At 40.5% G+C, this 12013-nt stretch overlaps 1 protein-coding gene across 6 annotated transcripts in view; it reads right to left on the bottom strand.

The window, feature by feature from the left end:
- The window catches only part of SPIRE1 (spire type actin nucleation factor 1), an 80769-nt gene that overhangs the window by 51900 nt on the left and 16856 nt on the right, over positions 1 to 12013 (bottom strand). For all 6 annotated transcript variants that reach the window (XM_082235191.1, XM_082235195.1, XM_082235193.1 and 3 more), the window contains exon 3: positions 2031 to 2261. In XM_082235191.1, the coding sequence (XP_082091317.1) occupies positions 2031 to 2261 (231 nt within the window). The remainder of the gene's footprint in view (positions 1 to 2030; positions 2262 to 12013) is intronic.

Raw genomic sequence — 12013 nt, 5'->3', positions numbered from 1 at the left:
ACTCCAGTATAACTTTCTCATTGTAGTCCAGCTGGGGCTAAGCCAACTGACCTGAGACTGGCTGAACTTATGCCAGCACACGCCCTGAAAAATGGGCATTCCAGGTGAATAGCGAGGGCAAGGCCAGGCAAGGGAAGACTTATGCTGGATCCTAACGCCGTTCAGCTTGGTTATGTGACCTGGCAACCCACTGGAGCAAAAAAGAGGGGTGCAAATCAGATGCTATTTTAAAGGCTTGTTTTCCCTTTGCCAGGCTTCTGGATGGAGTATGGATCTGGTGCACTTTATGCTGACTTAATTTAAAGTGGCTTAATTACACTGGCTTCCCATATTTAGGACTGCTCCCTAAGAGAGCGTGTCACAGGTACATAATCTATAAAAGGTAAAGGGACCCCTGACCATTAGGTCCAGTCACGGATGACTCTGGGGTTGCAGCGCTCATCTCGCTTTACTGGCCGAGGGAGCCGGTGTACAGCTTCCGGGTCATGTGGCCAGCATGACTAAGCTGCTTCTGGCAAACCAGAGCAGCACACAGAAACGCCGTTTACCTTCCCACAGGAGTGGTACCTATTTATCTACTTGCACTTTGACGTGCTTTCGAACTGCTATGTTGGCAGGAGCAGGCACCAAGCAACGGGAGCTCACCCCGTTGCGGGGATTCGAACCGCCGACCTTCTGATCGGCAAGCCCTAGGCTCTGATTGGCCTGCCCTAAGCCACTCGTGTCACTGTTACATAATCTATAACCAGCTATAAATATGCTTTAGCAGCACACTATCCCTATAAAGGGTATAGCAAAAATAATACCACAAAACTAATTCCACAGATCTATTTGTATGAAAAAACTGTGGACAAATGGTCTTTTAATGTGCAGCATTAGCAATGCACTCAAATATACTACAAATATCAATAAAATGCCTGAAGGCCAATAAAGTTCAAACAAGATACGCTAGTAACAGACCCACAAATTAAAACTCGGTTGCAGTCAAATCCCTATAAAAGTGAGAAGTATGACGGGGGAAATTCAAAGAGCAGAAGGCACAGGTAAGAAGAGGTTGCTGAACACTTTCCCTCACTTTCCCTTTTCCCTGGATCCTCTTTTCCAGAGCCATTTTTCTCCCTGCGGTTACTTCGAGACCACCTGTTTCTTGAATCATTCATCCTAGTTTGTTTGTGGGGAGATTAGACAATGTGGCTATTTATTGAGCATTCATTCTAATTTATTATTTCATAAAATTTATATATTGCTTGACTGTAGATAAAATCTCAAAGCAAATACTTGCTCACGTTTTACAGTGTATCTCCCCATCACTTTCCCTTGTGGTAAAAAGTCCAATTTTGAAGGAATTGGGTATGCTGTAAAAGTTCTCCAAATCCACTTTACAGTAAATGCATGGACTGAATTTGCCACTAAGTGACTGAATCACACTTGAATATAGCGACAGTCTGGAAGCACTTTGAGACTAGAAGAAACTCTCACCAGTGAGTTAAAGAGAACTGGTTCCTCAACCTCCTTTCATATGCTCCTTTTGCATTTTAAGCCACCTACTTCATTCCTGTTCCATAGGGAACTGGCACAATCAGTTAAAAAAACCCACAAAAATACATAAGTACATATATTCAGGTGCCAGGCAAAAACATGTAACCAAGGCACCAAGCAAGTCTCCCTCCACAAGTGGGGAGCCACTGCAGGAAGGGCCCGTTTTCAAGTCACAGAGATACACGAAGAAGGGCCTCTGATGATGATCCATAATACCACCATAGTATGTCATAGGAATATACTGTGTCCTTATACAGTTTTAATATCTGCAAAAGTCTAGAATTATTTCATGTGAGAAATAAATATATGCAAGGTAGCTACAACCCAATGAAGTACTAAGGTATGCACTGAAGTCTGTTGAAATCAAAAGGGTTAAGCAAACATTATGAGTGTTGGAGATAATGTAACCAGTGTTTGAACTACAACTGTCAGTATTGCAGTTAAAAGGTACTAAACAATATAAATAACAATATCAGATAACCAGTCTGTACCTTCATGACATCTCGATAAGATTGTATAACTTCAACGTCTCCCTTGTCATTTTCTTCTTCTACTCCTTCATCCAGAGCCTCATAACCTTCATCTTTGCTCCCATCTGCTTCTACAGTGTTGGTCATATGATCAATAAGCTGTTCCAAGGGGGGGCTTAGCTCTCGCTCTTCATTCTCTTTCAAGCCATAGTCCAGTGCTTTATAAATAATAATTCCCAATGATTCTATTACCTGAAAAGAAGGATTACATCATTTTAGATATATTGGTACTAATATTTTGCTACTATTAACTGCTACAATATCAACCATGAAATACATTTTCTGTTATATCACTGTTAAATAGGAAGATATCAAATATAGCACAAAAATGGAAATATCAGTATTAATGAGATGCCAATATTCAAACTCTCTAAATCCTGCTCCTTGTGAGGGTTGTTTTGAAAACACAAGAAAATAATGAGGTATGTTAGTGTATGCATTTAATGTTTACACCTTGAACACGAAGACAATGTAACGATGTTGAGCTTATTAAGGTAATAAGAAATAAGATGTACACTATAATTCACAGAAAACAAATGGTTACTTTTTTATATAGCATGTTCAGCAAACATACTTTAATATTAAAATGTAGTATGACTTTTACTGGAGTAACAGCCTTTGTGCCATTTCAGCAGCACTCTTTCTATGGGATTTCCCCTGTGCAGGGCCAGCCCACTCAAGAGGCAAGGTGTGGTGACCGCCTCAGGTGGCAGAATCCACAGGGGCACCAGATCCCAATCTAGAGCTTTATTCTTCTTCTTGTTCCTGATGTAGATGTTTGCTTACCCCTTCCACTCTGGTGGGAAGGGGGGCACCATTTTGTGGTTCGTCTCAGGTGCCAAAATGTATTAGGCCGGCCCTGAACCTGTGCGCCCCAAATGGAAGAGGGGAAAGTTCTAGAATGGGTCCCTACAGCCAAGTGGGGACACCCAGAGGCATACATAAAAAACACTGTTTATTACCATTATTATTAGAATTCCAGACTCACTTGCAAAAGCACACTGCCCCAAACCTACAGGATTAAGGGGTGGTCAGGAAACAAACATGGGTAGCAGAAAGTAGCATGCAGAAGCAAGCTTTTAGCAATAGTTAGCCTAAAGAAGAACATGATTGCTCATACTTCCTGTTCTCCAGCTAGGATCTGAAAGTGATGGGGTCATTACGAATTGGATTTGGAAGACATGTACTCTCAGTTGAACATCTTCCAAGTCCAGTTTTCCCCCCATAATAGGAAATGGCATCATGGGCTGAAGGGGTGAACAAGCCCACATGTTCCAGACTTGAGCAACTTGATCTCAGCTATGAACATGGCTTCCTAGGACCCTCTCCTGAGCCCAAGACAAGCACCTGCAATGGCTTCAAGGTTGAAACAAAATCATTGCAGGTGCTGAATATCTGCCATTGCAGCCCCTCTGTTCAAGCCAAGAAGAGAGATTGTGCTTGATTCCTCTGTAACCACTATTTTATGGACAGCTGGCACTGATATGTCACTCTCTTTGCTTCAGTTGCATTCTTCCAGCTGAGGGATGGACGTGCCCCAAACCACCCCTTCTTTTGCTACAACTGACATGCTTAATGGCGGGCTTGGTCTGGAAACATCTAGTTGGCACATTTTTCTGTTTGGTTTAATAAAGGTCATGGACTAAATGAATTATTTTTAGAAGAAGAATATGTGTAATATTGCTGATTTAATTCTCCTGAGAACTTTTACTTTTTGTCAGTCTGTTCCAGTAAATTTTATTGTTTATAGCCAATGGCCATCACAATACAGCATGAGCACAAATCACACAACTATAAAACAAAATACATTTCATGCACCAGACCAGGACAAATTCTACAATATCCAAAATTTAAAAATATTCCTTCTAGCCAGCATCCCAGGGGTTTTGCACTTGCACTATCCAGAAAGGTTGCCCTTATTTTTCTTGCCACTAGTGCAAACAGTGCCACCCTATAGCTGATGCATTTATGTGATTGCCAGTCATATCACAGACAGTATATGTTTTTTTAAATGAACTTTTAAAAACTATTTTTATTTTTCAGTCATTTTGAAACATGTGTTAATGTTTATAATGCATGCCATTCTCCCACACTTATTACATATAATAGGGCATTGTCTGTGTGCTTGCCCTCTTCCTGAGCTTGTCCATGTTCATAATTAAAGTGACAAAGCTCCAAGGCATAGCTGTACTTATAAACATTAAAAAGGCTGTTTTTCTGCCACACTTGTAATTATCTGACTTTTCCTTGGAGCTGGTAATCTCTTTATAAGTCTGAGGCCCAAATAGGTCTGCGGTCAATAAGAGTCAGAGTAGCTCCAAATATATTTGTATAAGTTTCTAAGGAGTGGGATATCATCTATAATACCAAGTACCCTTCACCCTGGGACGCGGGTGGCGCTGTGGGTTAAAGCCTCAGCGCCTAGGGCTTGCCGATCGAAAGGTCGGCAGTTCGAATCCCCGCGGCGGGGTGCGCTCCCGTCGTTCGGTCCCAGCGCCTGCCAACCTAGCAGTTCAAAAGCACCCCCGGGTGCAAGTAGATAAATAGGTACCGCTTACCAGCGGGAAGGTAAACGGCGTTCCGTGTGCTTCGCTGGCTCACCAGATGCAGCTTTGTCACGCTGGCCACGTGACCCGGAAGTGTCTCCGGACAGCGCTGGCCCCCGGCCAATAGATGTGAGATGGGCGCACAAACCCCAGAGTCTGTCAAGACTGGCCCGTTCGGGCAGGGGTACCTTTACCTTTACCCTTCACCCTGCTGTGTTAAAGGACCTGCCAAGTTCTGCTACGCTTGATTCTTACGTTGTTTGAAAACTAAGGGTGTGTACGTGCCATACATATAAGCACATCACACCCAAAGGAATAAAAGGAACTGTAGTTTGTTAAGGGTGCTGGGAATTATAGCTCTGTGAGGGGTAAACTACACTTCTTATGATGGGGCGGTGGTTAATGTATGGTGTGCACACTGCTTAAGTTTTCTAAGTTGCAGAAAAATTATACCACAGCAAAAGCAGTCACAAACATTCTATTAAAACCAATCAAATCATTCTTCTGCCTAGCCATCCATTTATCTGTTATACACGTCAAAGGAGGTAGCAGGCAGGCCAGTCCCACATACTATGTTTATGCATTCAGCAGACTATCAGAAATGAGAGTACGTACTGGAGAACTTGAAAGGTTGCACATTATTTTGTGGTGTTTTGGATGGCCTAATAAGGGTATTGTCCTAACATTGATAATGTAACACAGCAGCCCTACAGATGAATTGTTGTTGTTTAATAACAGAATTAACTTCCATTTAGGAGTGTTTTCATGCATTCACAGGTGTGATAAAACACTACAGAGGAGCAAGTCACACAATCTAAAGAGTCAGATTTTTCAGGTTGTGGTCCTATGTACTTGAGTTAGTCCCACTGAATTCAATGGGGCTAATTGACAATGTAATCCTATATATGTCTATTTAGAAGTAGAGCAGATATGAATAGGATTACAATGTCATTTTGAATGTCCATGACATTGCTAAGCAGTGGTGCATCAATAAAACTGCTAGCGTATTTGCAAAGCTAAGCCAAGCAGGTACAGTTTCAAATTGGATGGGAGACTGCATTGAGATTCCTGTAATGCAGGGGGTTGGTCTAGATCACGGGTGTCAAACACAAGGCCCACGGGCCGAATCCGGCCCGCCAGACCTCGTCATGCGGCCCGTGTAGCCGCCGCCGGCCACCAGCCTTCACCTTTTATTCTCGCTTTTTTTTTTTTTTTTTACACAAGAAAGCCGCCTTTTCAGCGCATGCACGGCAGCCTACAAGCCAGAGAACGTCTGCCCTCTAGCGGCGCCAGCCGTTCTACACAGGAAACCTCCACTTTACATGCATTCAGGAAACCTCCACTTGTTTTTTATATTCTCTCCTGTACTGTAAGTCCTACAGATACAACCGGCCCTTTGAGGGTGACCAAACTGCTGATGCGGCCCCCGATGAATTTGAGTTAGACACCCCTGGTCTAGATGACCCTTGGGGTTCCTTCCAACTTTACAATTCTATGATTCTATATTAAAAGACTAATTTAATGCATCACTGAGATAACAATTTACCTCTCCCCATATGAACTGAACCGGACCCTGAGATCATCATTTGAGGCCCTTCTTCATGTGCCTCCTCCATGAGGGGTCCAGAGGGCGGCAAAATGAGAAGGGGCCTTTTCTGCACTGGCTCCCCATTTGTGGAATATTCTCCCTGGGAAAACTCACCTGACACCTTTGTTACATACTGTTAGGTACCAGGCAAAAACATTCTTCTTATCCCATACCTTAGGCTAATTAAACAATTTATGGCCTTTTAAAAGTGTTTATGTATTTGGGGGGGGGAGCATTGTTTCTGTTTGTTACTATGCTATGTATTTTTGTATTTCTATATTGTAAACTGACCTGTGATCCTTGGATAAAGGGCGGAATAGAAATATAATAAATAAATAAAATAAATACATTTAGTTTATTCCAAAGCCAAAATAATCAAAACAGCAATTCCAGTAGCACAGACATTATTCTCTTTGTTGGCACATCACTTTTCTTCAACATCCTTGAGAACAGTATGCACAGGGGGAATTAATCTTTGTTTAAACTCTTCGGCTGGAGGACTGTTAATCTTTCTGTTTGGAAAGTACTCATGTGAACTCCCTCAGTAAACCAAGAAACAAGTTTTATTAGAAAGGAGGAGTTTTGAAAATATTTAAAGTGCATTACTTTCTTGGTTTATTACCTGTTTAATCTTACTACCTGTTTAATGCAGTCAGATAATTAGAGCGTTTCATCTAGTGCAAAGTTCACTGACATATTTTTTCAGTTTCTGTGCAACATACATCTATGCTAACACTAACTACGACAGAAAGCGAACATTTTGGGAGATAAACATATCTTGTACCTCTTTTTAAGGTATGTCTGCAGTGATTAAAATTCCTAGTATTACTATGAGTTAGTCCAAACTGAGTGCAATGAGCTGACATATTGGTCATCATAACATGGATTAGCTGAGCAAATGCAACAAGCTGTGGTACAACCAAACTAGGATATTCAGATTGTTGACAGGCACAGGAATCTATCTGTACTGGATTACAAAAAAGTAGTGATTCTACCAGTGCTATTTATACTCAAATGCACAAAGTCACATTATTCATAAACTAGTGTGTCTGTATCCTTTATCAGGCAATGAAGAATGTGGACACTGGCATAATCTTGTCTCCAGGAAATACAACCTTTACAGTTTTTAAAAGCAGATTAGTAGATATGTAGTTGCAAATATGTTGGTAAAACCTCAGCGCCTAAGACTTGCTGATCGCATGGTCAGGGCTTCGAATCCCCGCGGCGGGGTGAGCTCCCGTCGTTCGGTCCCAGCTCCTGCCCACCTAGCAGTTCGAAAGCACAATTAAGTGCAAGTAGATAAATAGGTACCGCTTTCTAGCGGGAAGGTAAACGGCGTTCCGTGTGCTGCTCTGGTGCCGGTTCGCCGGAGCAGCTTCGTCACGCTGGCCACGTGACCCGGAAGTGTCTGCAGACAATGCTGGCTCCCGGCCTCTAGAGTGAGATGAGCGCACAACCCTAGAGTCTGTCAAGACTGGCCCGTACGGGCAGGGGTACCTTTACCTTTACCTTTAGTTGCAAATATACCACTTCAATGTCTCCTAAAAATCCACATGTGATGGGATAAGATCTTATTCAGTAGTAAGGCAGAACATAAATTTGCTCCTTGTTCTGCTGAACAACAAGCAATTTTAAGTCCAAAAGAGTTTAAAAAACATTATCTGTCTACTTGGGAAAGTGAGGAAGTGATACAGGAATGAGAAAGCAAATGGGAATATCAAGCAGAAGGCACACAGCTTCTGGTATGCACAGCAGGTATTTGTTGAACAGTTACACCTAACTAGCAGACCTAAACCTACCTTGCATCCAAATTTCTCCTCACAACTTCCTAGTGAACTTTACAACTCTACTTAATCTCCTTTATGGTGTGCGAGCAGAAAGAGCTAATCCTTTTATTTAAAATTAAAAGTACACATTTTGTTATTTAAAATGGTATAATGAGAGATCATAAAAAGTAGCAGCCATTAAGCAGCGTAAAGTCATATAAAGACCAGCAGAACACAAAAGTCATATAAAGACCAGCAGAACTGGGCACTAGATAGAAGAGAGGCAGCTTTCATTGAATGTCGTATAAATAGTAAGGACTACAAAAAACAAACTTCTTTAAAAAGAAACATCAATTAATATGAAAGCACCAAAGGATGTCAAAACAAGTCAATTAACTAAGCTGCCTCTGGGGCCTCAACTCTTTTGATATTTTAAATATCAATGAATAATTCCAGCTCCTGAATTATAGAACACACAACAGTTTTTTTGTGGGGTTTTTTTGTTTCATTTCATTTCACTAATCATTCTGTGTGAATTATTTTCTAAGACGATAAGGAGCTGTCTTCCATTGTGGTGGTCTAAAAGTGACTGCAGAATAACCCAGTAGTACGACTTCACAATTTTTAGTTCTCAGGCAGAGGTCTTTCTCAACCAGAGATCCGCTAACTGGCAGTGCTAGGATTAAATCTAAAACTTGTGAATATGAAACAGATGCTCTACTTCCAACTTATTGCTCCTGTAATGTGGTCCTAGTACAAGCTCTGTAAATGATGCCATAACAGACCAAAATGTGGGAAAATTGTATTTAACACTGTGTGTACTCCTCAAAATGGCTGCTTTTCTTGCTCTCTGTTCTCTGCTTCTATTCTTGAGAAATGTTTGTCTCTATGCACCAACTCACTGAATGCCTAATATATCAGGCCACATCATTTTATCAATATATCACTCACCTTCTTAACAATTTTGTTGGACAAATCACAATTTCTATTTTACAAAAATAGGTTACTGCTAAGGTTGAACTGAAATCAAAATAACATTGTAATGTCCAATAATCCACCTGCTGGTGGATTCTCACTTGAGAATTGTTCCTTGGCCAATTACGAACATTCACATAAAATACTAGTCAGTATGCTTAGCTGTATTCTGCAAAAAGCTATGACAAAACATTCCATGGAATTATCTGCATTCACTGAAGCTAGAATTACCCTGAATTTAGAGATGAACACACAACACTCCATTACTTCCATTTTGGGGATGACTTTCACTGAAATCTAGTAATGGCTCTGAAATAGTAAATAAATGATAAGCTTAAAATAAAATTTATTCGGTCTTTCTAGAACAGATTTTCCCTTCCTTTTTTTAGTTAGCCAGCTAGGATAAGAGACATCCCTTTGTTGAGTATGAATAGAATTAAGAATACCTCCCTGCACAACTACAGTAAGAGGCAGTGTAAAAGAAATAAATAAGGCAACAAGCACAATACAGTATTTTAAAACAAATATACAGAGATTTAAGGTGAGGCTAGTAAACCTCCTGGCAAAAGTAGTAGCATGAAGCAAGTTCCTTAAGGAGAGAGGTGTAAGTTGCTGTACTGATTGAAGGCAGTGACCATAGCTTTATCAAATTTAATATATATACACATGGTCAATTGCCAAGAATATCCAACAGTCTCGTTTCACTTCAAAAGAGGAAATGTCCCCAAATTGAGGGGATTGGTAAAAAGGAAGTTGAAAGGCAAAGTTAAGAGGATCAAATCTCTCCAAAACGCTTGGAAGTTGTTTAAAACCATAATATTAGAAGCTCAGCCAGAATGTAAACCACAGATCAGAAAAGGTACCACCTGAGTCGAGAAGCTGCCTGTGTGGTTAGTTAATGAGCAGAGTCAAAGAAGCTATTAAGGACAAGAAGGTTCCCTTTAGAAAATGGAAGTATTGTTCAAACGAGGAGAAAAAAAGTAATACAAATGCTGGCAAACAAATTCAATCAGACAATAGGGGTGCTAGAAAAAATAATTTAAGGAGCACACAGTTAAACTATAAAATTTTAGGGAGTCAGGCAGGGATGTGGTAGGATCTTTGGATGACAAGTGAGGCAGAGGTGTGCTAACAGAGGAAAAGAGATGGCAAAGAAGCTGAATGAAGATGCAGCCTTCACAGCAGCATATATAGGGCAGCTCCCAGCGCCTGAACCGACTTTCACAGGAAAAAAGGCAAATAGTGGCGACAAAAGATGCAATCTTAGGTCTTACTAACAAAATAAAAACAGACAAATCATACGGTCTGGATAGCATCCACCTGCAATTATTTAAAAAACTCAAATGTGAAATTGCTGTTCTTCTAACAAAATTATGTACCGTATTTTTCGCTCTATAACACGCACCCGACCATAACACACATGTAGCTTTTAGAGGAGGAAAATCCGTAGGCATGCCACCCGTAGGCATTCCCTCCATAACACGCACAGAGATTTCCCCTTACTTTCTAGGAGGAAAAAAGTGAGTGTTATGGTGCAAAAAATACGGTAATTTGTCCTTAAGATTAGCCTCCATACCAGAGGACTGAGGAGGCCACACAAACACAAACTTTCAAAAAGATATCCAGGGGAGATCATTGAAATTACAGGATTGTTTTCTTAACATCTGTTCTGGGGGAACTGGCTGAAAGCATTGCCAGATACAGAACTACCAAGCATGCAGAAGTACAAGTCTTGCTGAAGCAGAGGCATAGCTGTCAACTTTTCCCTTTTCTTGCAAGGAATCCTATTTGGAATAAGGGAATTTCCCTTTTAAAAAGGGGAAAGTTGACAGCTATGAGCAGATGCTGGGAATTACAAGTCGGGAGAGCACCATTCAGGTCCTATTTGAGGACTTGCCATTGGCACCTGATTGGCCACTGCAGTGAACACTAGCTATAGATAATGCGTCCTATGTAATAATGTTCAAAATAGAAAGCAAAATGTGTTTTACAAACTTTCATTAAAAAAGGCTGTCCCAAGTAGCTTCCATCATCTGCATGGCATTCATTAATAAAACTGTATTTATAATACATTACATAATTTAACTGAATGAGGATTTTGCTCTGTGCTAATAAAAAACCCCTGGAAAATCCTTAATGCTGCTAGGGAATCTGCTTAATGCTATGACATGATGTTATATTACTTAACTGTTCTAAATCAAGTAGGGGATCAAGTTGTAATTTCAGATAATTCAGAGAACCAGATTATTATTTCTTGGTTTGTGCAATCATAGCCAACACTTTGTCGTTTACAAACAACATTAACAATTAATTTTATCATTACAATACTAAACATTCAACTACTAAGGGTATGTTTTGCATTATCAATTTTACATTAGCGACTGGATACTTAATACACTGTTATGCTATTCACTGTAACTAGATAGGATGTGACACATCATTTCTAGTATCAGGCCACTGCAGTAGTTTCATTTTAAATCTCATAGTTGCAAAGTATTGCATAAGAGTTGGATAATTTCCTGAAATTTTCCCCACTACAACAATGTAAAAAATCTAGTGGGAGTTTGTTTTTCCTAAAATATGTTAGTGATGTAAAAAGCTAATTAAAATTGAACTGTGTCCTAACAGTGTAAACATTAGATAAGTTCACAGTGTCAGCTATATCCAAGAACATATGAAATGACCCTGAATCTTGAAAAATTATTAGAGCAGAATATTTTATTTCTGTCATATCATGAATGGCATCCAAAGCCACAACAAATATTGAAGCTTATGGTTACATTATAAATTATGACTATATTATAAATGTGATGTAATGTCATGTTCTCAGTCTCTTGGAAGAAAGCATCGTTCTACCTGGACACTGAGGTCCAGCACCGAGGGCCTTCTGGCGGTTCCCTCACTGCGAGAAGCCAGGTTACAGGGAACCAGGCAGAGGGACTTCTCTGTAGTGGCGCCCTCCCTGTGGAACGCCCTCCCACCAGATGTCAAAGAGAACAACAACTACCAGAGTTTTAGAAGACATCTGAAGGCAGCCCTGTTTAGGGAAGCTTTTAATGTTTGATGTAT

Source organism: Podarcis vaucheri (assembly GCF_965113315.1).
Source record: "Podarcis vaucheri genome assembly, chromosome: 8".
NCBI classification, from domain to species: Eukaryota; Metazoa; Chordata; class Lepidosauria; order Squamata; family Lacertidae; genus Podarcis; species Podarcis vaucheri.
This window is presented reverse-complemented; position numbering and strand designations above follow the sequence as displayed.